We start from the raw sequence: 25,778 nt of genomic DNA, 5'->3' as shown, positions 1-25,778 counted from the left end.
TCAGAAGTAATTTTTTTCTTAATATTGCTCTATGAGTATTTCACTAATAATAATGATGATACATATTTTGATATTAGTGAAAGGAGTATCAAGTTTTTTATTTTATTTTATTTTTTTTTATTTTAGTTTTATAATCAGGGGAAAAATAATTAAAGTAGCTTAGCAATGTTGCAATACACTTCAAGTCACAAAGCAAATAGAGCGTACCACTTGGCCTCTGATCCCTCAAGAATGATATGAAAAATAATTAACTTTCTAGTCAACAGTAAAGATATGGACACTCTATTTTAAGGTTATACTAGACGTGACACTTTCTGAAATTCTATTGCCAATTTTGATAAGCCATACCAGGTTGAGAAAAACTGAAAAACAAGCTTAGTTATTTTCAAAGGAGATTTTCTTCACAGAAATTTTCAAACTTGGGAAAGACATAATTGTAAAAAACTTAGTTTTTACATGAATGAAAAATAAAACATTGAGATAAATCATGCTACGGAATTGTTCGTGACAGCTAAGCAACACTACAGATACAAAAAAAGCAATTACAAGACAAATGCACTAAATTTCATCAAAATTTCAGGCATTCAATACCTTCAAGCAAGACAGAGGACGTTAAATAGAGAAGTATAGCTCAAACAGGTCATGCGATAATTGAAGATCAATGAAATTTCAGATGCCATTTACATGCAAGTTTGGACAGATGATTGATGGTTCAGTAGCATGGCAGGTACCTCTAATTGCATATCACTGTTTTCATGTTTCATTTTCAATTTTCAGAACTAGTATTAGACTGTGATTCACGAATCCTGTTGTTGATGGTTTAATCATTTTAAAAGGGGAACTAAAATGAGTGCAGATTGCAAGGAGGCCTTTGTCAGTTATCATCAAGTGTTGAAATGAGCAGAAACGGACTTCAAGCCAACTGATGAGTTAATTGATTGATGGCAATGCTATGATTAAACTCCATTGTGAAGTCGGTCATTCTCAAGAAGACTCAAGCGTCAAAAATGGTAGTGCAATGAGAATAGTAAAAACAGCATTAATTGACCAGTTCTAAATCTTAAATGAAGTGATGATGTGATTACTTAATTAAATGCTTTCATACATGGGAGCTATGAGATTTGGAACAGGTCGATTTAAAAGGGTTTTTTTGGTATCATAATTTTGGCGCTTAAGTCTTTTTGAGAATGACCACGGATTCAATTATGCTAGCTGCACTAATTGCAGATTTGGTGATCATGAATTCAGGGGCACTAGGACCTCCTTGCAATTTGTGCTTAGTTTAGCCCTCTTTAAACGATGAAAACGCTAACAACTTGAACAGTAACCAGCAACTGAGCCTTTGAGAACTTTTTAAAGATTTGAAAAAGTTTCTGCGGCTGTTTTTTCGAGGCTGACACAAAATTTTCCTACCCATTGTCGTTCATGTAGTGCAGACATTGCAAAAATCAGTGTGCCAGTCTACATATAATACTGACAATTTTCAGCTTTTTGATCTGTGAACCCTAGTAGTGGCTGGACGTCCCTCATGACAGTTATACAATGTGTGATAGAACTTACTATGTAATATTTTTTCAAATCTCACGACAAAATTGTACGGAAAACAATTATTGAATAGTTCCATGCAAGAAACGTGAGGAAAATGCAACTAGCAAACGGCAATCAACACGGTCTTGATAATTTAAAATTTCCATTAAATTCAAATCATGCCTGCTGAATGCTTAAATCGTAGGCGCCATTAGCACCACTCAGAAAAGATTAAATCTTTGAAAATGATCCTGGATGGTGGCAACGCATGGATTCCCAACAGCAGGACGCCCAGACAGACTTGACTCCAGAGAACATAGACATCATTCCGTAAAAAAGTTGCTTGCAAGAATTTGTATGCAAATACCTCCATTTTCAAAAGATTGAAAAATAAAGACATACTTGGATGAGACAGTAAACCATATCATGGAGTATCAAAGGCAAAGAGTAGTCCATAACATCGAGATCTTTTAAGAAGCGCACTAAAATTCGTCCTGAAGGGGTTACATCCATGAAAGAGAGAGGTGCATTTATAACACCGTCAACAAAGAAAAAGAATATTGAACGACTTGCCAAGAGACAACCTATTCTTGGAAAATAGTTTCCAAAAACTGCACTCAACGCTGAAAAGCCAAAATAAAAAACGTTTTGATTCAAAGGAGCTCTACATCTCCATATTTGGAATTTTTGATAAGGTTCCTGGCAAAGGTTTAAATGATTAACATCGCGTTTTTGTGCTTTTCCAAAATGGGTCCTGTCTGCCATTTACCCTTCAGTACCCTCTCAAATGATGATCGGGTTTTTGAACAGTATTAGAGACCACTTTGTGGCGCACAAAGAGAGAAGAGAGGGAAAAGAAAACGCCGAAGTAGGTACCCTTCGTGGAAACTTATTTTGGAGTAAGCCTTCATCTCTATTCCTTTTTATTAACCAGTTAGTTTGGTTTCACCACATTATAATTTATTGTGTCAATTTTGTTTAAATATCAGATTAGTAAAGCTATGAGTTGTTCAAAGCTAAAGGCGATTTCATAAGGGTTAAGCATTTAAAGCGGGGCTTTCAATTGCGTAATGTATGTTGAGGACAAAGTGAGTCCCTGTTGTTCTGAAGGTTTTTGTGAACATAAATGACTTTGGTGCCAACATACAATGCGCAAGCAGTGGCAAAGAATTTGAGAATAGAAAAGCTAAAAAAAATCTGCAGTGGCAACTGCTAGCGTCTGGAACTTGAAGACGTGTTGCGATGCAGCACAAAAGGTACGTAAATGTAAAAAAAAATAAAATCATAATTTTAAATTTTTCACCTTGAATTAATTAAGCTCCTGCTATATGTACATTGCACTTAAGGGTTAAAAATTTGATTTTTTTCTTCTCCCCAAGAAAAAATTTTAAGTGTTGTCTGGAGTTGGGAAAGCACTGCATGTGGTCAACAAAAGGGCAGGCTTGTTTCTCTTCCAGTTAATCTCCCTGTTCCTATATCAATCTTTTATTGTATCTCTTTCATGATCAGTGCCATTGTTTCAATTCGTTTTCTTAAGATTTCTTTTGTTTCAACATCAAGATTTGACTAATCTTTTGAGATGCATCAGTAATTCATGTCTTCACCTCTGTCATTACATTACTCACTGGTGCTGCCTCTTCACTTTCATAATTGTCAGATAAGTATACTTTTTCTGATTCTCATTGCATTCATTGATAAATTCAAACATTTAGCCTAAGGATATTGACCTATTGCATTTGAATGCTCAAAACATAAGTGAAAAGGAAAGTGAATACGATTTAAGGCATCCCAGAAAGTGGAAAATACACAAAGAGCAATGGCTAGAAAACTAAAATGATAACCTCCTTAAACAAGTTTTTAGTCAGAGGATTCCAACCATGACAAATTAGGTACTTATGAAAAATGAAATACATTCATTTTTACAAATATTAAAATCTTACAATGAAGTTTGAAAGGAGTGGGCAATAGTCTGGTATCAACCACCTAATATTCATGAAGATTTACATTGGCTTTCCCTTTTTAATTGATTTGTTCATTAAAGTTCAGACGTTATTCACCTGAGAAAAAACGTGTTTCAGAGTGAAAAACTTGTCCAATTCCTGAGAATGAAAACTCAGTGTTGGATAACTGTTCACCGTTTAGTCATGGACACACCAAACAATGGAACTACAGAATACATCTTATTACCACTGGCTACGAAAAGTATGAGACATTTACAAAGCATGGCAGAGGAAGAGAGAAAGCCAAGCAGGGAGCTTGCAATATGATAGAGTGAGAAAATTACGACATACCGAAAAAAATTGCCAAGCTGCACCGATAAAATAGGCTGGTAATTGGAGATCAACACTTATTATATCCGAACTGAACCGACTCAAAATTCTACCTATTGGGCGCGAGTCAAAAAATGCCATTGGCCAGTGGAATGCATTTGCTAAAAGAGTATTGTGAATTTTGCGAGATCCCCTTACATTCCTTTCAGCATTTACTATGTCTTGCGTTATGAGGATAATTGCTAAGAAATAGAGAAGGAAAACCTCATTAAAAAAGAAAAGTTTATCCACGTTCAAAGTTTTTCTTATTTTTATCAGTGGAAATATTGAAATGACACACAAGTGTCAAAAGAAAGTAGGAAAAGGACAATTTTCCAAGGATGATTTGAAACTAAAGCTACATGATAAAAATTATGTCTGGAGAACATAAATAGACACTTATCGAAGAAGAAATGAAAAAAAGGAAAAATAAAATTGTTTCTCACAATAACATAAAAAAAGCAGAGAATAGCAAAGAAAACTCACCAAATATTAAAATAATTAGTACAAAATAAAACTTGGAGAATTCTGTTGGTGATACTAAAACGATCAATTGGTATTGTATTTATATCTCTTAACAGAGGGTTTAACTTACTTACTAATTAAGGTTTTTCAGAGGAAAAAAAAATAAGCAACCTCTGTTGATTTTCCGCAGGAAAGGAGGAAAAAAACTTTTGGTGAAAAAAAAGCAGTACTTCTTTGCAATAAAAGGAACATTTCATACAAGGTTCATTTTTTAACAAATGCAATAACATTAAAAAATATTTCAAAGATGGCCATGGTAAAACCTGTTAGCGCAGGCATGAATATTGCTGTTAAACTTATTCAGTAGCAAAATGATCAATACCTATTCTAAAATTACTGGTCTCGGAGAAAGACATGACAGTTGCACCTTTGAATTAGATTCCAATAAGAGAGCTTTAAAAACACGAGGGGCAAGGATACATTTAGATTATCTTTGAAACTAATGAAGATAATTAGATTTGGTAAAAAAAAAAGTCTCACCCAACAATCTCTCAGCTTTCCAAAAGTTCCCTACTTTTTAAAATTCTTCTACTGGTTTAGGAGTGACATATTTTTTTCCACGCCCAACTCCCACTGCTACAAGACCAGTTTTGTTTGACTTATACTTGTAATCTTACTACCAAAGAACATATCTGTGTCGAGACATACGCAGGATTGCAGAATAGGTTAGGGACCAAACTGAATAAAGTTTAAAGTGAGAAGCATAAAACTTGAAGGATATCCGATGAAACTAGTAGTAAATTAAGAAAACAGAAAAAAAACAGAGAACAGGAAAACCAAATTATTAGAAAATAATAAATTGTTAAAGGCTCCCAAACACTGTTATCGGCACACATGTGGAGAAAAGCAATCCGACCAACCTAACATAATACTTTGTAGGCAGATAAAGATTGGTGATGTTTCAGTATCTGAACCAAATATGTTAATTTCCAGGGGTGTCTCCAGTTGAGTTTCAAGAAAAAGGGACAGGAGGTCCGAAAGTGACTATAGATTCAGCAAATTCAACTCTTTATTGTCATGAATATTGATTGAAAACAGGAAGGGAGTTGATTCAATTGCCAAATTCAATTAGCAATTTTTACCTTTTTGATAAATTTGCAGCTAATCAAAAGGTTTTGTGAAACTAATGTAGACTAGCGCCAATACAAGATAGAGTAAAGTGGAAATTGAAGACAGTTTGATTAGTAACTAAGAAAGGACAGGCATGAAGAAGAAGGTAAAAAACTAATCCATTGATGCAATTCTGATTTTTCTGTTGTTTCAAGACACAAATTACTCTCAATTCTAGGCTGGAAAATCTTGAAAACCTGAAATAATCAGTCTTTTAGGCTAATTATACTCATCCTTCATTCACACAAGTAATGGGTTATTCCATGTCAATTCAACCAATGAACTTTCATGGACACCTTAGATTTTGGTGAAATTTGCTGGGCATATTGAAATAATGTAAAAATCTTGGGCAAAAAGAACCTGCAATAAAATTTTTTACGTTGTTTCCTAATTATGGGTATCTTTTAATCTGTTGTTAGATCCGATCAAATAGCACATACCAACAAATAATGAGAATTCAGTATATGCCTCACTTAATAATAAAATAAAACATAGATTGCAGATTAAACTCTAATCACTTTCGAAAGATCCCTAAAATTTCTTTGTTAACTGCAGTTGGCAACTATTCAATAACGCTATCAAAAAGAACCATGAACAATAACAAACTGCCCACCCCATTACCGTGCATTGATTGCTGACCTATCACCCTGTTATTCCAGGCAATCATTCCCTTCATCAGCGTACCCGATAATAAAATCAAAATTTTTCACTTGGATAACTTGCGTCAAATTCTTTTCAAAGGGTTCTACACTGAAAACCGAGGGATTTAATGCCCACTAAATGTTGTTCATATGTGATAAAAATTTCTTTTATGACCACTTGAACGCAATAACTTTTGGAAATCGAACTTTTGGCATGCCAATTTTGAGATAAGGAAGGTTGAAAAGGGAATTTTTCAGAATTTATACAAGCATCATGTAAAAATTTTGGTGAACAAGGAGAGCTCTTTCTTCCGCGCTACAAGCCAGCCAGGAAGATTAGACAAGCTTTCAACGGTCCTGAAAACTACTCCAGAAAAAAAGCTGTGCAGGTTGACACAGTCACTGCGCGATGGCTCCATAAAAAATCTCATCTAAAGATCCACTTTCCAGCTCCATTTTGCTCTACATTGACATACAGAAAGTTTAATTGTGAAGGCTCATCTAGTTTAAGAGGTTGTAAAGAATATCATACCAAATGCATAATAGTGAAATTGAGCAGGGGCCGAACTAAATGGTTTTCTATGAGGAGTTCTTTGATTTAAGCTTCGAATGGAACATGAAAATGATAGAAAGGTTTTTTTAAAATGTGCGATGTTTCATTGTTTCAGCCATGAAGGACAATACCGATGTGTAGTGGGATTGCTCTGGAGTAAATAATAAAAAATCTTGATTATAGAGAGCACTCTATGCCTCCATTATGAACTGTGAACTTATGAACTGTGTTTGTTATTAAAATAAATAATACTTCATGAAGAATCAAATCGTTGAGGCAAAATCGGTAAAAATACACTTCATTTAAAAAAACACAAGTTTTTCATGAGTAACGGATAAACAAACAAGAGATCACAAGGAGTTACGATGAGATAAGCCTGGATTTTGGCTATCTGTCAATGTTAAGGATCAGTATGTCTCAAGATAGTAGATTTAAGCCAGGAAATATCGTAATCTTTCCCGGAAATATTCCCATTTGGGAAAATTCTCTCCTACATTTCTAGTCTCAAAGCCCAGTGCTTGAGTTGGGTTGGCTTCAGTGTTGCCAATGGTAGCGAAAAACACCTCCAAACAGGGATCCTCCAAAAAAGAACAGAGAATAGCATCTTCACACAAAGTGGCATAAGATAGAGAATGACAAAAAGAGTAGCGTGGAAAATGACAGTGGCTTGAAATTTAATAAAACGAACAGGTAGAGACATACCTTAAAAAATCGAAAACAAACGCCATACAAACAGTCTGGTAATACGAGATCAACACTCATTATATCTGAACTAAACCGGCTTAAAATTCTACCCGCTGGATTAGATTCAAAAAACATGATTGGCCAGCGGAATACACTTAATAAGAGCATGTTGTGAATTTTGTGAGATCCCTTTACAATCCTTTGGGTAGAAACAATGTCTATCACTATGACGATAATTGCTGGGACACACAGAGAGAAACCCCTATTAGAAAAAAAATTTTCGACTTGATTTATGAATTATGGTAGCTTTTTGGCACCAATCATTTCTATTCATTTCCTCCATCTATCAAACTAGCTCTATAAAATACAATCATGAATTACTTCCGATCGATACTGTTTATCAAATATATGAGAGGGTTCTCAGGACTTGATTCGAGTGAAGTCATTTGGGATTAACAAAAATTCTATCATGCAATTTTCGTGTAAGTAACGATTCAAAAAGCTGGAAAGTTGCAGGAATGAGCATGCACCCTACTGCTTGTAAAAAGTAACGTCAGAAATGTTACAGTTTAAGAGGCGATAAGACAAAAATATTTCACCCAAATTTTTGTTTTTCTCACTTATCTTGTATTGCTGCTGTAATCAGCTGATTTTTACCCACCACCACAAATCCGCCCCTCTGAAGCAACCACTTTTATCTCAGCAACTAATGAAAGGATATTCCACTCTTTTTGCATTTGATGGAGATTTTTATAAAGACAGCATACTTGAAAGTCCAGCTTTATTTGATCGGGAGCGAGACATATTTACTTATTATCATTTTCTACTCAAATTTTGATAAAATACAAATGGTGGTTGAACTTATACTTCTGACACAAGGATTATCAGACTTAACTTAATTGAGTTTGGTACTCCTATTCTTACTTGGTAACTGTTCCATTTTTGGGTCATGCACAAGACATGACCGAATGGAGTCAATTGAAAACTTTCGAACAGTAGTGCCTTTTTCGAGAAATTTGCTCCTCAGATATTTTATTTAAGGAAACCTGTTGTTGGTACTCCCAGTTTATCAAGTATGGTAACATAACTGTTAATCTTTACGAAAAATTTATACTTTTGTGGACAGAGAAGTATTCAATCAAATAAATTTTAATATGGTGATCAAATCAATTCATCATTAAGGGGCTGTAATGACTAATTTTTCGCTTCTGTTAGCATGTTGTATTTTTCGTCAAGCCTGGGGATAAATAGTCCGTCCATACATCAACACAATTCCACCCAGAGCTATTAGAATTTCAGTAGACATGTTCATTCAAATTAAGGCAAAGGGAAAGGTGCACCAAATTAAGTCACAATTTTAAAGGAGGAAAAGCAATACTCAGGCAGCTGTTTTGAACCTTATCTAAAGGAGGGATTAAAACGTACCCGAAATATGTTCTGACCGATCTGGTTAAAAAACATGGGGAGTGCAAAATCAACACAATACATATCAGAGCTGAACCGACTCAAGATCCTCCCGATTGGAGTTGTGTCGAAAAGTGCCATTGGCCAGTGAAAGACACTTGACAAGAGAGAGTTATGAAGTTTACGGGATCCTCCCACATTCCTCTTTACGGAGACAAAATCAATAGAGATGCTGAGGGCGACTGAGACATAGAGGAAAGAACAGATAACGTAATTATAAGTTTTCAATATTAATGGAAAACCAGTAAGCTGTGTAAAGATTGTTGGTCTTGTTAACTAATGAAGAGCAAATGAAGTTCTCCTAATAAACTGAAAATCTTACCTTCATATTTTACAAATACACGAAAGATATTGTACTAGAAACAATTGTTGTGCCTACCTTTTGCAGTTCCATTCAATAATTATTTTGATACAAATTCACAATTTTTGATAACAAAAATAGTCTATGATAATAAATACTAGTTGCTTTTCTTAAAATTGAGTTACAAACTTATTTAGTAAGTTACCCAAATAAGTTGCATTTGGCTGAGTTTGCATGATTAACCTAAAGGATGAAATTACAACATACCCCGAAGAAACGATGACCGATGTTATTAAAACACGGAGGGAGTCTGACATCAATACTATCGATATCAAGGCTGAATCGACTCAAGATCCTCCCAATGGGAGTTACATCAAAAAATGCTACTGGCCAGCGAAATGCACTTAAGAGAAGCGAATTATGGAGCACGTGCGACCCTCTCACATTCCTTTCTGCAGAGATTAGGTCAATAATGATGAAGAGCAGAGCTAAGCATAAAGAGAACATACCATTGAATGATCAGAAGCTAGCAGAACTCTTAAAAACCAATAATCAACAGCATGGAACTTAAATGATGGAATTCTCTGATTAAGCATCATGCTTTGTGTTTTCTGGACGAGTATACCAGTCCAAGCGACTGCTTGTCTCCCTTGCCTATCTAACTATGCTGAGCAGCTAACAAACAAGCTGTTTGACCGAAATAAGAGTCAATGACAGGTCAAACCAATTTCTGAATAAGCAAGATTATATTCTAACCTTCCATTAAACAATATAATATATTTAAAGATAATTTTATTCATAATTTTTGAGCAATCACAGTCAAGTAACAACACAGCGAAGAATTGAACGTTCCAGAATGGTCTGGTAATTTTTCTGCTTCTTGCTCTGTGCTCTGAGTTGCCCAAATATTCCTCGGACAATAGCTAATGCCAGCACTACCCCTCTGGGTCGTCTTATCACTGAAAAGGGGTGATAATTACTGGAGTTGACCTTTATCTACACCTTCAAAAAGAGGTTGGAGACGTCGAGCAGAGAACTTTGTTCAGGGACCATTCCAAAAGAACCATTCTGTGATATTCAATTACTTCCTGGGAAGTAAAGTAAGGAGACCTCGCTATTAAAAAGTAATTAAAAGGACATGGATCAAGAGTTCTGCCCTGAAACCATAAATTTGCATTTAATACTACAGCTCAGAAGTTCAAATTCTCAGAATTTAATTTGGCTCTGAATTTGAGCTGGGATTAAACTGTACACTAGGAAATCCCACAAACGACTTCATAGGAAGTTTGACTAATAGTGCTATCCGCTCACATGTTTTGCCAAGAAAGAATTTAAACTTTCTATAAAACAAGATACAGGCATATTTTGAATTCAAAAGCAGCTGCTTTAGGGCAAAAGAAGAAGTACAGTACAGAATTTCACGGAGCGGTACTTTGCAAAGAAAGAGGAACTTTAATACTTAATTAGGTAGTATGCATATAAGTTATAAATTACAACCTCGAGAGATTGAAATTATTAACTAAGCTGGTTAGATATAAAACAACAACTAAAAGTAGCCAAAACGACCTGAAAAACAAGGATGAAGTTTACATTAAGGGAAGAATAAAAAAAACTAAATATTTTGCTCTAAGAGATTCCTGGGAAAAACTTCTTTTTGTTCATTCTGAAGATGAGAGATTCATGTGAATGCAAAATAGTCAATAAATAGCCTCAAAACTTAATGAAAGAAATGCAAATTTTTAATTAAAGAGAGAGAAGTGCCTCATAATGCAAGTTGAAATAAGCATTCAGTCATGTTTCTTGGGAAATTCTGATTAAATTCAAGAGAATTTTTTAGAATTCAAAAAAGGAGGTCGGGGCTTGATAATCAGGCATACATTTTTTTTAAATGATAGAGGAATGTTCCTAATATCAAAGAAATGGCTAATTGATTGACAATAGACTTTGAATGTGAAAAGAAACTTTGCCGGGGTAAAAATTATGATCATGTAATGATTTCATTATTGAGACTTATGCCCTATTGAAAGTAGAAGTAAAATTGAGAGAGAAAAAATTATGATGATAACAATGGAGGAACCTCTCTTTTTAAGCAGGACTCTCTTAGGCTCTAGGAAACTCATTGGAAAAATATTACGCTGCATTTAAGAAACTTGAAAATAGAACAGGAAAAAGAGGACCTTTAAAAATGACAGAAAAAGGAAGATCAACAAAAATACTGAGATTTAACGAACACCTGAGTAGCATGCTTAATTCCAGCAATCTACTAAGAAAAACCTTTCACAGGTTCAAAAAGCGCATTCAACCAATCAAAAATGAAAATTTCAACGATACCGCAAAAAGACAGTTTTGCCAAGTTCGAATAATTTGGGGCAGAGCTGTATCAACTGTATCGATATCTTTACTGAAACGATTCACGACTCGACCAACAGGCGTTGTATCAAAAAAACTTGTTGGTGCATGGAGGATATTTGTTAGCAAAGACAAATGTAGAACAGCAGTTGCTTGCAGTGTCCCTTCTGCGATACTGAATGATGAAAGCAATGTAGTGGCCGCTGTTTAAATAAAAATTCATTTCAAAATGAGCATATCCAGTATGTATGAGATGAGAGGAAAATACATGTTTTTCCAAGGGCAGATAAAAGAGGTAACTGAAGAATTACCTTTATGACAGATTACTTTAATAGATCATCGGAATACTTCCTCTTGCATCACGCATGGTATACCTTTATCTTTAAACTTAAACAGTGATGAAATTAAGAATTTCTTTGGAGTTTTCAAAACAATTTACCTACATGAGTCCAAAAAGTCCATTAAAAAGTTTATGAAGGCATTTTTAAAGGGAGGCAAACCTAATTAAAATCTGACCAACCAAAAGGCCAACAGTCATAATGACAAAACTAGGCCGCATCTTAGGCTGAGCTTCATGCCTCAGCCAATCAGCGAATGGGAACCTACTTATTGCCCACCTACGTCATAACAGACGGCCAAAAACATTTTGAACGGGTCCTGATTTAGGAAACTTCAAAATCGATTACCTCTATCATTTCTAGTGAAAAAAAAATCAGAAAAAATTACTGGGCAGTCGGCTCACTAAGAGCTCTAGGAAAATGAATTAACAAAAATTTGCACACTGACCCAATAAAGTTTAAAAATGCTTAGTTCCTGTAAAAACTGAAAACGTCTCCTGAGATCCTATTCGTGATATGCTGATGGAAATGAACACGTCAACAAAACAATAAACAATTGACGAAAATATTTTAAAGTCAAGATTGAAAATGAATGAAAATAAAATGATTATATTCAGTATTGGAGAGTAAAATAAACCATGACGATTCTGTGACAATTCAAATAAGTTACTATCTGCTTCATTATTTCCAAGAAAGCTTGTACGGAAGAATTCATAAAAATAAGAAATTTAACTTTATTCCCTGTGAAAGGTCTGCCAAGCTGAATGGCGACAATATGTTCTTCAAGCTATCATCTAGGCACTTACCATCATGACCATTGGTCCAGAAATGATTTTAGATAACTTAGTGGACTAGTTTCACCTATTTTGAAAAAGTTAACTACGAGCATAGAGAGGGAGAAGGGAGTTCAACCTTTCGCTTTGCCTAGAGATATGTAAGCTCATCAAGATCACAATAAAGAAACACCACCATAATTTTAACGAAAGTTATGGGAAATTCAGGCTGATGAGAGGACATTATTTTAGCACTTTGGAATCCACATTTGTATGGCTTTTTACATTTTTTTAATCTTTCTCAAAACTCCAAGAAATTATAATACAACTTATGAAGGTGGAAAACTTAATAAAAACAAGGGTTCATTCTCTTTGTTTCCATTATAATTCTTGGCTTAAAGTAGGTACTCCAGGCACCAAAGGGGGTATAGCGACTGTTTGAAAATATCATGTATTAAAAGGAGGGGTACAATTTTCTTGAGGCAGATTTTTTGGAAGTTAAAAGATTATGATAAGGATGAAAATTTGCTTCATATCATCTAGATAAGCTTAATAAAATCTCCACTTACCTACCCATCAGTTTTAGGGTGAAAATGCCAATTAAAATGGACTCTACTGAACAAAAATTCTTGCGCTCAGTTTAAATTACGGAAAAGAAGTAGTCCTTTGTTAAAAGTAAACATGATCATGCAGAGCGTATGATTTCGATTCAGTAGAAGTGGATCTTTGTATTGAAAGATATTTCAAAGTTACTGAGGCAATTTATCTTCTTTTCAAAGATACTGGACTGATTCTGAAAATCTCATGGTTGTACAGCGGCAGTACATTTATTTGTTCTACCTGGCACTAGCTAGGCACCCCAATTTTGGAAGTATTGTAAGGTTCGAGGGCTTTATGTAATTTGTTACCTGCCTCGCTTAAACATAGAGGAGTTTTGGAGTACCCGCTTGGATACAGGGACTCCAGAGTCCAAAATTTTCCTACCCTTCATTTTTATAATCTTACTTAAAAACTGAGGAGGTTATAAAACATCATGAAAAAGGTAGAAACGGTAATAAAGGTTTAACTTGTTACCTTGTCCAAATCCTAATGCAGCATAAACTTCAAGATATAAGTTTCGTTTCTCCGATTTCTCAGAGGCCGAATAACTAGTCTGATTATCTGATGACCACTTTGACAGCCACAGATTAGAACTAATCGAGAATCCTTGAAACATGATGATTAAGATGATCGTAGCTAAACTCAAAGACCATCCGATGGCTTTGAAATAGTGGAGATATACATGCCATTGAACCTACAAGCAGAAAAATGTCTATTTGTCAAAAGGCAACTTTCGGATTTTTTACTTCTTGATTAGATGTGCTATTTAAAAACTGTAATCTTAATTTGACCCGCCCCCTAATTTTCAGCTGTTTTGTTTTGCCAAAGAACCACTCGACAAGGTACAAATTTAAGCATACCAACATATATACCTCTTCAAAATTTTAATATGAAGTTTAAAAAGCGATTTAGCTCAGGTAGGGTGTTATCAGGGGAGGTAAAATTGAATTTATTCATTGAAAACATCAATATCTTGGTTAAGAGTTACTTTCAATAATTTTTACCTTACAGACGATTCATCAAATTTTGACAAGAAAAAATACATTATTATGCTTAAATTTGCACTTTTTCTGGTGGTCCGTTGAATCAGTTGATTAAATTATTGACTGCCTTCCCAATGAAACTTGGTAGGGTTATAGCTCCACGTGGGTTTATTTTTGGTTCGCATAGAAGAAATTATTTTTTCACCTGCTCCATTGGACATCACTGAATAATTTTTCTCACTGAAGTTTTGAACAAAAAGAATAGAAAACTTATATCAGCTGATGCACTAGGATGCAGGAACAATTGCTGAATTGTTCAACATTTTAAAAGGCAATCAAATTTATGATTTAATTCAGAGTGAAAAGAGACTTAAGAAATAAAAATACTCACACTTCCAGTTTCTGCTTTTTCAACTTCTATTAATTTTTGTCCAGTTGCTACATTATTGGCGTTCAATCCATTTGCTGTTTCATCTTCTGACGCTTGTCTGAAAATATTAAACATAAAATGTCATTACTTGAACACTGCTACAAATTTTATAGAAGAAGAGGATATCTAGGATCAAAAGAGGGGTTTTCATTTCAAATCAAGGTTTGCTGACCAGTAGTAACCAGGTTTGTCATGTACTGTGACATAGCTAGTGTATCGACCTCATTCTTGCCCAAAAGTGACTGTTTTGAATGGATCAGTTCCAAAAGCACCCTTTTTTGAGTTTGGATGATGATTTCAAGATTTTTAATGTGGCTAATGTAGGGGTGTTCAAACGAATTATTGCCGGAACACTATCGATATCGTCTCTTACCGAAACTGGCGGCAGTACCAACAGTGGCGATGATATCGTTAACAGCTGGCCTTAACGGATTTTTGAGAGCTCGCACTCAATGCATTGTTGCCCTGTGTGTCGGTTTATCTGATTGCCTGGTGCAGCGGCGCGTAAAATGGATGTACAAATGGCAATAGCTTATTTTGTCAGCTCTGAAAACTCTGATCGCTATCGGCAAGAGCGCTCTTATCGTAAGTTTTTCTTGACGGAGCTGCTTTGGTAGCTTACTGACAACCAATAGAATAGTCTTAGGCTAATGTTCTTCAGGAAATTGGCCCAATTAAATTCGCAGATCCTTGATTCTTTTAACAGACCTATCGAGGAAAGAAAATAAAACAATTATTACCTGTGTAGGGAGACAGTTGAACCTGTCTCACTAGAATTGGAGGTTCTATGTCCCTTCCGAGGAACCAATCCAGGCGTTGTCAATAGCTGCTGTTTCAATCCTGACAAAATTTTAGACCCAAGAGCGAATTAAATTAGGTACATAGTCTGATTATAAATACTGAGAATAATGTTTTTAGAAGTAGCCAATAGATTTTTAAAAGAAGTTTATGTTGAATGTATTGTCATACACATTTTGCAACCAGAGACGAAACAGTCTATACAAAGAAAAGAATTTCTAAATCTTGTTGGAAACAAACGTTTTAACAGAAAATTGGAGTAATGATCATTTTATTTGACTCTGAAATTACGGCACATCTGATATTAAGAGACAGTATCAAAAAAGAAATCAGAATATTCTTAACAGAGAGCATGACTCACATTTTTACCAAATTGATACATAAATATTTATTTCAAGGAAATGTAGGAGAGAGCCCATTATTTCTCAAAAATAATGTGACACAGGTAAGTGACGAACAAAACAGGATACAATGAGATACGTACAGGGTGGCCCAGACCACCCATACCAGGCTTCTTTGTTTGGTTAAAGTCACTTGAAGTTGAACACTGTAGGAACAAAGGAGAAACTGACCCCGAAGAGTCTGATGTTCATCATCTCATAGCCTCTGCCCCTTCTGGTCCCTAATAGGCGCCAAAAGGTGAGTGATAACTTTAAAACCAAGGTTTTACTGACGATTTTGAAATTATTCTGTCAAAATAGGTAGGGGTCAAAAAATGCACTGTACAGGTGATTTCAAAGTAAATTGATACCATGAAGTCCAAGATTGGCCCAATTCCATTTGGAATGTTGGCCCCTGAAGTTGGGGGATAGAACCCCACCTTGATAAAATGCCAGGGCACTAAATTGACATAAAAGCCAGGAAAAAGGCGTTTCCATGGATAATAGGCCTAAAAAAATCCAAATCTGATGGTCCTGAAGCCAGCAAAGCATTTTCTGGAGGCAATTTTGCTGAAGCAAAGACACTGTAAACATTATTTGATTAAGTTGGTTCAAGAGGATTACCTAGCTCATCGTCAGCATCATCAATCTCTTGGAGATGAGTGATCAGGAACTCAGCGAAAGCACCTTTTTTCTGAAGAAGCTCTTTGTACGAACCATTTTCTGATATTTCTCCTTCTTTCATTACGAAAATTTGATCCATATCTGGAAGATATGTGAGTCCATGTGTCACCAATATTCTTGTCTACCAACAAATAAAACACTGTCTGAGATAAAAATATTCTCATCAGTGGAAAAATGCTGCTTTTTTCGCATTGATAACTAAAATTTAAATAAGAGATTATAAATTAAAAAGCAGCAGCAGACTTTGAGATTATCAACAAGGCTTTCTTTGAGTATCTTTGTTTCCCGTGTAAAATTCTATTGATCACTGTCCTAAAATTTTTCCTTGAGTATTTTAGGTACATGAATCAATATCAAAGATCAATTGAATGAAATGCCGCTACATGAGATATTTGAGTTCCTATCTCATCTGGAACTTGAAATTAAATGCTCAGTAAGAGGACCCATCACAAAATTTTACAGACATTGAAAAATGTGGATGACGAGGGTGAAATAAAGACATACCTTAATTTTCCTTTCCATTCACTTCTATCAAATTACTTCAGGTGCAGAAAGGCCTGGTTCACGATCTCCAGTGCATAGAAGTTGTTGGGCTTGCTGCACATGTGCAGTATCATAAAGCTAGCCTCTCGGTCTCAGAATTGCACTGACAAGAGATTGTGCCTGCATGGAAAAGAAAAGTATGCCCTCATTCTATCCTAATTATTCAGATATTTCAGTTTCCATAAAATTTAAGAGAGATCCACTTACTCTTCATTTTCTTCCAGATATCGTTTGTGAGCTGCATGCCGTTGCGTAAACTTGAAGCTACATTCATAAGGGTACGTTTTATCCGTTAGTTCTGCGGTTTTGATTTTTGAACTTGATATGTCCATAGAAAGATTTTGGACCAAAGATCAAGGGAATTAGTCCATTTTTGTGAATTTCAGACCTGGTAGAGAGGAAAGGGGGGCTGAAAAAGCTTGTTGAACACTCCTTGTACAAACTTGAGAGGAGTCGTTCTCTTGATTGCCATAAAAAAAAATTGCTGTCCAGTTGAAACTGCCTCCTAAGGTCCACTATATTCATAGGAAATATTGTTGCATAAGTGTATAGATTGCTTTATAGTTTGTATGTACAAAAGCAACAGGTAAATTTCTGCTGGATGAAGGCATAAAATCCGAACAGACAAATCTAAAATCTATTTTAGTGAGAGACCTGCTTGAATCTATATACTTCCAGCGGTCTAATACAAACACATTAGTAACATTTTATCTCGAACAAGTAAATTATAAAACCCAACTGAATACTTTGAGAGTGTCTCACCAGACAAATCTAAAATATTCAACTTTCGGAAACATCACAAAATCTAAATAAATGTTGGCACCTTGTTGCGAAGCAGTCCTTTTGGTCCTATGACATTTTCAAAAATGTGTTTACCCACATGACTGTCAACAGCACTCAAAGGATCATCCAAAAGATACACCTCACGGTCATTGTACACCGCTCTTGCTAAGTTCACTCGTTGCTTTTGACCACCACTCAGATTGATACCCTGGAAAAGTCAAATGGCTTTAAAATGCTCATTCCTTGACGATTAGCTATGAACTTTACATTACTGGAATGGTATAAAAAAACCTTAACATTTAGCTTTGAAAAATAAACATATCAGCAAGAGTACTTGAACAGAAGCAGTTCCAATTCTTGCTTGTTAAACACTCAAAGGGAAAAAAGAAACGCTACTTTACAGGCATGATTTCATTACATGCAAACTTAGCAGCAAAATCCTAGTGCATAAAAACCTTATTTTTTCCCCCAACCTGATGGATGATGGAATAAAAATACCTGCAGTGTGAGGAGAACCCAAAAGTCACTGACACTCATACTGACATTTTTCAGGATTTTATTAAACAACTTTTTTCTTTTAGGAGCTAAAACTATTCCCTGATCTTCAAAAACAACTTCCACACAAATATTTTCTATTTACCTTTCATCATAAAGATACTCTCTGATGCTGTGTATGACGCACCTTTGCAAAGACTACAGCTCTCTTGAATGAAACCGGATGAAGTTGGAGATGTGTTACTTGCAAAATCTGACTACTACCTTGAGTTCCCTGACATTCTCTGGCCGCTGAAAGTTTTCTGACTTTTCTGGTTTCCAAGATCACGAGAAACCCTGTTCAGCTGCCTACCACTTCCAATCAGCTCACGGTGAATTTTTTCCCATGAGATGTTTGAAAAGTTGGTTAATTTTTCTTCTAAAATGGTTGAACTTTTTTTTGTAGAATAAATTTTGATCCGAGGAAGACAAAGCTCTGATTTTGGTTGAGCTTGTTGAGTCTAAAACTGAATTCATTTCAGTACTTTTGTAAGTAGAAATTTTTAGAATAGAAGCATTTACTCACTTTTTCTCCGATTTCTGTGCTATCACCTGCTGGTAACATATCAAAATCTGGACGAAGAGCACATGCCTCGATAACTTTATTATAAAGTTTCAGATTGAAGGGCTTTCCAAACAAAATATTTTCTCGGAGCGTTGCATTTTGAATCCAGGCTTGCTGTGAAACATAGGCAACAGATCCCTGCCAAAAATACAAATATCTTCCATGAGAACAAGGCATTGGAAGTTGACATTGCTATTGTGTAACAAAAGACAACGCTAGCGGTTGAAGCGGGTGTAAAACTGAGAGTACGGATAAAAACTTTGCCAAAGGAAAGCAGATTGATCTATAATCTTGCTGGTTTTCTTTTTGGAACTTTCACTCGCTTTTTAAGGTAAGTACTGAATTTGTTCATAATCATGCCGAGGAAAAATACTAACATAAAGACTAAAAGAACGATTTAAGATGGCAATAAAACTATGGTTAAAATTTTAAGATGCACCCAGGAACCCCCTCAACTTGACATCTTTTTCATAAATGATTAGTTGCATTGGTATCCCTGTTCCTTGCGGCAATTTCAAGGAGATTTTGAGCCAAAGAAGTTTTCAGAGACATCTTTAAATTACATCCTTGAAGACATTTTTTAAGTCACTGGCATCAATGCCCTGGTAGGATAAAATTCCTTTCGCCATTTCTTGTATAAAGATTTATTCAAGCTATTTAAACATAGTGGTAATCATTTAGACGTAGGAACTATTAGGGTGCGTCAAAAAAATGAAAGTCTGAAATGTTCCGCTCCCCAGGCGGCAATCGATGACGTTTGGTAAAAAAACATGTTTGCCAAAATTTGGGCCGATTTCAACCATTTTAAATGGTGCCAAAGATTGATTTTGTGATGAAATTATGATATTTGGGTTTAGACCTCGGTTTCGTACAAAAAACTCGATTTTACGCTGAAATCGTGCGTTTACGAGAAAAATGCCACTGAACTCAAGTTGTAGAGGATGAAATTTTACACTGGGAAGACGTCTTTGTAAAAGATAAAAATCAAATTGAACTATAAAACTCACCTCGGTATTTATTTTTTTGGTCCTCGGAATTTCCGAGGTCTTACAAAGTAGCGGTTTAAAAGACTCATTCTTCACGAAAATAAGTCGAAAGAGGGTATAAATGAACTTTAGGCAAGTGATCCTGCTTCTCGAGCCATACACTTTTTGGAGGATTGTGCAAAATAGTTGGAACTTTTTTTGAAACTGAGGAAGTTCTGATGACATTGGCATCTTCAACACTTGCCTAAAGTTCATTTATACCCTCTTTCGACTTATTTTCGTGAAGAATGAGTCTTTTAAACCGCTACTTTGTAAGACCTCGGAAATTCCGAGGACCAAAAAAATAAATACCGAGGTGAGTTTTATAGTTCAATTTGATTTTTATCTTTTACAAAGACGTCTTCCCAGTGTAAAATTCCATCCTCTACAACTTGAGTTCAGTGGCATTTTTCTCGTAAACGCACGATTTCAGCGTAAAATCGAGTTTTTTGTACGAAACCGAGGTCTAAACCCAAATATCATAATTTCATCACAAAATCAATCTTTGGCACCATTTAAAATGGTTGAAATCGGCCCAAATTTTGGCAAACATGTTTTTTTACCAAACGTCATCGATTGCCGCCTGGGGAGCGGAACATTTTAGACTTTCATTTTTTTTGACGCACCCTAAGGAACTATGTTGCAAGCAAACCTTGTGCACCTTTTTGTATAAATAAGTCCATTTTACTTAGGGATACCTCTGATATGATTGAGAACTGTGATTGATGGACTTTGGTTCAAAATAACAATAAAATAGTCAGTCGACTACAATTAAGATTTCTTGATTGATGGATATAAGAACGACAACAATACCTTGATATTGACTCGTCCTGACATTTTTTCCATTTCACCAAGAGATGCAGCTAATAGAGACGACTTCCCAGATCCAACAGTGCCAACTACGGCAACAAGAGCATTGGGAGCAACACTCAAATTGATGTTACGCAATGTTGGAGCCAGCCCATCCCATGAAAACGTTCCATTTTCAATGATAAGAGCATCCTCTGTAGAAATCAAATTACAAAGACAAAATTTAACTTTAATTTAACAACTACTGTTTTTTTGTAACTTAGGAAATAAATTTGAATGAAAATTCTGAATAAAGCTGACGGAAAGAGGAGAAAGTAATTATGCGAGAAGATTACAAAAAGGAATGTAAATAAGGGTAAAGGGCAAAGCTTAAGTCAATTTCTTTTCCATATCAAAAGTCTGTTGGTAGAAAAATTTTCTTGATTAAATTGCTAACTACTGCAAATCACTAAGATAGGGGATGTGACAACCAAATGCAGGCATCTTGGACATTCAATTCATTTCAATTAGATACAATATGTAACTTAATACAATTAAGACCATTGGGTAGTGAGAGATGTTGAGTTGCTAAAGTCATAGATGTTGAGTTGCTAAAGTCATAGATTTTGAGTAATCATGAGATGATAAAAATAGACGAACACTCACTTTCATTTTCATCATGACTGACTGCATTGACATCCAACTCTTGCAAGTTCATGAAATTGTTGATTCTTTTGACAGAGACACTCGCCTGCAGCATGAGAAGACAGTAAATTTATTCAATTAATTAATTAAGTAATTTCCATTGTTTTCTTTCTTTCCTCCTTAGATTTCAAGTAGATCTTAATTACTAAATCTGTTAAAATTTGCACAATACATTTCTTGAAAAAAGTGGTCTTCCTAAAAAATTAGTGTAATATATTTTGTGCCTGACATTCCAGCATCTCAAAATTTTAGGAAATCATCTGTTCTGAAAAATGGAAAATACCTTCTCAACTTTGTAGCCTTGAAAATTATAAATCTGTCTAGAAACAACAGAGCTGAGTATAATAAGCGACACAACCATAGCCTTAGAACCTAAAACCACCGAAGAGCTTGCCTCTGCTGAAGCTTGGAGAACAATTTTTTTAGGTAAAATTTAACTTATTAATTAAATTTTATTTAAATTTTTTTATTAAAATTAATTTTGCTTTACTTCTTAAGATTTTGTAATTGGTTATAATTAGTGTTAATTTGTAAGAGTACTACCTGAACAATATTAGAGAGCAACATTGGTAACATAGAAAGTGGAAATCGTAAAATATTGAACAAAGCCAACGAGACAAATGCTTTCTTTGCATCTAAAACATTGTTTTCATCAATAAGCACGTAGACAGCAAATGTGGCAAGAGATACCTGTAAGGAAAGGGAATCAATTTTTTTATTAAAAAACTTGGAAAAGAATAGGAAACAGAAAAAAAACACAAAAATGTATCTTCTTCGGAAAATGCACTGAAAACACTTCAAACAATCTAAAAAATAAGTGCCATCATTTTTTTTTTACTTTATCAAGTCTATGGGAGAAACCTTGCGGAAATATTGGGCATTGGAGTAAAAAACAATGTGAGAATTCAGGATGGGATGTTCAGTTTAAAAATTGTGCACATATCTTTGTAACACCAATATGAAAATATACTCCCAATAAACGCACTCCTCATTTTCCCAGAAAAGTATTTTGGAAAGACAACTGAAAAATTTTTTTTACAACTTTTCGAATTAAAAAAAAAAGAAATAGAAGTAAAATATGACACACCATGAAAGGAGCACAAGACCAAATGAAAGAAGTGGCAGCATTGAGATAGGCAGCTTTCTTCAATACTTTAATTTCTTTGTCTCGAATTTTCAGAATCTGTTTTTCAAAACTTCTCTCCCAGGCATATAATTTCAGGACCTAGAAAAAAAGGATACACTTGAGACTCCAGAAGGCAGCTATTAATAAAATATTTTTGATGGATATAAAGAGGGCAGACTCTAGTTGGATTTTCAATACCACGCTCCACAATAATTTATTCCATTCAATTTCATTATCTGGTCATCACTATTTCCCTTTTTGCGCCCATGATTTTGATGAGACTGATCCTTCCCTCATGCTTTTTGTATGAGTATTCTTAGAGATGACTTTAATAAGCTCTCAACTGATGGGAAAAGCTTTTTGTTTTTGACCTGCTTTTTCAGGGCTACTTCAGAGCAAAAAAAAACTGTGCTGCAACAACCCTATATATATAGTGCACTATCGCAACAAGACGGCAGAGAAGTTTTTCATTTTTTGAGAGAAAATCACTCCATTATACCTTTGAGTCTCTTTAATGTCAAAGCACAGAGGAATTAATACTATTTCTAAAGTTTACTTTTCTGAGAATTAAGTCCTGTTCCCAAAATCATTCGACCAAAAAATTAATTCAGTCCTTTCAAGGACTTGATTTAAAACACGGTTTAAAAACATTTTGCAAAAATTCAGTTATAGAGCAAACAGATTTCTCTTACATAGAAGAGAAACTCGTGGCTTGAAGCTTCCCTTTCTTTGACATCTACAACCAGTTAAGGGGATTTTACTCGTGAGAGGCCCTACAGCTTGTACTTGGAACATTAACAAGCTTTTTATGCTGTATCATTCTGTGGCCACTGTTTTCCCGACTCAGAATCGCAAAATTTCCTCACTGCCGGTGAGTATGCAGGAATAAAACTAGGGATAGAGTTATACAATGCGTGAGCTAAGACATACTATATTTTCCTGCAATCATTTCACAATTTCTATGATTGATGTAAATAAATGTATGTACTTGGCGGTGAAAGCTTAACATTTTTCACTTTAACATTCCTTTGACCACTGTGTCAGAGTTTAAAAAAGTTTCAAGGTAAAGTTGTATTTATTTTTGTCAAATAAAAAGGGTTAAATGATAGGTACAAGATAAACAGGATAAATAGATCTTGATAATTTGGTTGGAACTCACTTTTATTCCGGCTAAAATTTCATTCATGAGCTTGACCCTTTCATCCTTGTATTTCATTTGCTTGATCTGTAGAGTTTTCACTTTGGCAGCCACAACAGCATTGATTGGTATCATGACAATCATCACAGCTAAACCCGCTAAAACGCTTGGTCCTATCATAGAAATTAGGAGAAAAATCATTTTAATTTTGGTGATCAATTAATTTCTTCAATTCGTAGCCGGTTCGGTTCTTCAGAAAATCTAAACTGATCCAGGTTAAACATTTGAGCTGATATTGGATGTTTCGCAGGTCAAGTTTGTTTCCTTATCTTTTCTATTGTATGCCGTGACTCACCTTTACCTTGACTAATTTATAAAAGTTAACTAGTAACAACTGTGTCCAACTTTGCAATTTTCTGTCCTAACTAATTTGCATGCTGAAATGGCTTATTCGAGAGAAACTGAGTGTTGCAGAGGAACTGGATATTTCAACTTGAAGACTTTCCTCACAGCTTTGGTGGAGCCTACTGTGTGTCCTAACAGCTGTGCCTTCAACTCCTTTTACATGTGGTTGCATGATGCTATATCGAGGGCCAAAGTGCGAAACGAAGTATCTCCACAGTAATGTTTCAAAGTTTCCGCTCTTAGTTCATTTTTTTGAAGACATGGCTTGAAATTTATACAAAATATTCTGACAATAGAAAGGAAAAATCAAGGAGGTTTTCAAGAATTTAAGGTGACTAGATTTCCAGAGAAAAAATAAAATATGTCAAGAAACGGAGATACGAGGTCCCCCACTTAAACCATTAAGGTATTTGGTGAGCATTGATTGAAGCTACAAGACCCACTGAGCATTGTTGTAAAGAAAAGGCTGACTCCTGACTAAAATTTTAGAAAAAATTCTTATGGCTGTTTTTGTCATGGTGTAGGGGCTTTTGCACAGTAAAGAGTTTATCTTTTCAATGGGATGAAAATTTAACTTTTCTAGGGTGAATTTTTAAAAACAGCAAAATAATTACCAACCTAAAATCCCCCACAGAAAGTAAACTGCAAGGGTGATTTGCAGAGGCGCTGACCAAATCATGTTAAGGTACGTCAACAAGTCCATGAACCTTTGTGCGTCAACGGCCATTAAGTTTACAATCTCTCCCACAGTTGATTCCTTCCGAGATGCACTGGATATTCTTAGAGCCTGAGGAAAATACGTTTTATTAAAAACTTTTCACATTCTGACACCTCTTCATGATAATGAGACAACACACACTCAAGCCAGAATGCTGGCAACAGTAAAAAATGTGGCTATGTAATGACCCTAACTGCCATAACTATACGATATGCGTCACTCTGAAAAATTGCTAAAACTGGAATATGAGAAACAACCAAAGGAAAAGGCTTTTGGTCACAATTAAGGTATATTGAAAAACAAAATTCGAAATATTTTTCAGTCTCAGAGATATCAAAGGACAAAGAATCAGACATTGAGCTTTCTCAGCGTTCCCTCAATATTTTTAAAGGGGCTGAAAATTTGGGAATTGAAAGCTCTATTAAAAATAATTGACTGAAAGTGTTTGGAAAGATCTAATGAGGTCAAAAATGGCGTTTGTACATCATGCTCTTTAAAAGATCTCCTAGTGGCGATGGATGAAAAAGTGAAGGTGAGAGGCAAACACATGATGCATTCAGATTTGGCTCATCATAATGATTTTACCTTCCTGTAAATAGCAGAGATCAGGGCTGTTCGTATTCTAAGCCCAACATAAAACATCCTGGTGAAGTATTGGGATAGAAAGATGGTCTGGATGGTCGCAGTGAAGAACAAACCAAAAGCATATAAGTACCCTCGCCAGGTAAGTTCACTTTCCGTTTGGATAAAATTGATCAGCAACCTAAAATTGAAAATGAGAACATTCTTAAAATACATCATTATCTCTGAGTCTACCTATACAAATTATACTTCTTATTAAACAGAAAATTTATGCAAAATACTGTAACTGATGGTATAGACAAAAAATGTATACATGCATTTGACCTTGAATTGTGAAAAAATTCACGTCATTTTATCAACGCGTTGGCACATAGAAGTGCACCTCTAAATGGCAACAGAGCATGCAGCTAGTAGGA

At 35.1% G+C, this 25,778-nt stretch overlaps 1 protein-coding gene across 5 annotated transcripts in view; it reads right to left on the bottom strand.

Annotated features, from left to right (window-relative positions):
* The window catches only part of MRP (Multidrug-Resistance like Protein 1), a 65,453-nt gene that overhangs the window by 19,994 nt on the left and 19,681 nt on the right, over positions 1-25,778 (bottom strand). The window contains exons 8-21 of one of the 5 annotated variants that reach the window (XM_019052030.2): positions 25,366-25,543; positions 24,681-24,849; positions 23,679-23,830; positions 22,481-22,618; positions 21,937-22,083; positions 21,355-21,439; positions 20,713-20,903; positions 18,836-19,012; positions 17,816-17,983; positions 16,390-16,570; positions 15,328-15,427; positions 14,549-14,645; positions 13,649-13,868; positions 9,382-9,602 (exon numbers count right to left, since the gene is read on the bottom strand). In XM_019052030.2, coding sequence (XP_018907575.2) covers positions 9,382-9,602; positions 13,649-13,868; positions 14,549-14,645; positions 15,328-15,427; positions 16,390-16,570; positions 17,816-17,983; positions 18,836-19,012; positions 20,713-20,903; positions 21,355-21,439; positions 21,937-22,083; positions 22,481-22,618; positions 23,679-23,830; positions 24,681-24,849; positions 25,366-25,543 — 2,224 coding nt within the window. Of the gene's footprint in view, positions 1-1,929; positions 2,151-3,818; positions 4,040-8,774; positions 8,996-9,381; positions 9,603-11,445; positions 11,667-13,648; positions 13,869-14,548; positions 14,646-15,327; positions 15,428-16,389; positions 16,571-17,815; positions 17,984-18,835; positions 19,013-20,712; positions 20,904-21,354; positions 21,440-21,936; positions 22,084-22,480; positions 22,619-23,678; positions 23,831-24,680; positions 24,850-25,365; positions 25,544-25,778 lie in introns of all 5 variants that reach the window. The other 4 variants (XM_019052028.2, XM_019052027.2, XM_019052031.2 and 1 more) reach the window with 4 other exon arrangements.

This window comes from Bemisia tabaci, chromosome 5 (genome assembly GCF_918797505.1).
Source record: "Bemisia tabaci chromosome 5, PGI_BMITA_v3".
In the NCBI taxonomy this organism is placed as follows: domain Eukaryota; kingdom Metazoa; phylum Arthropoda; class Insecta; order Hemiptera; family Aleyrodidae; genus Bemisia; species Bemisia tabaci.
This window is presented reverse-complemented; position numbering and strand designations above follow the sequence as displayed.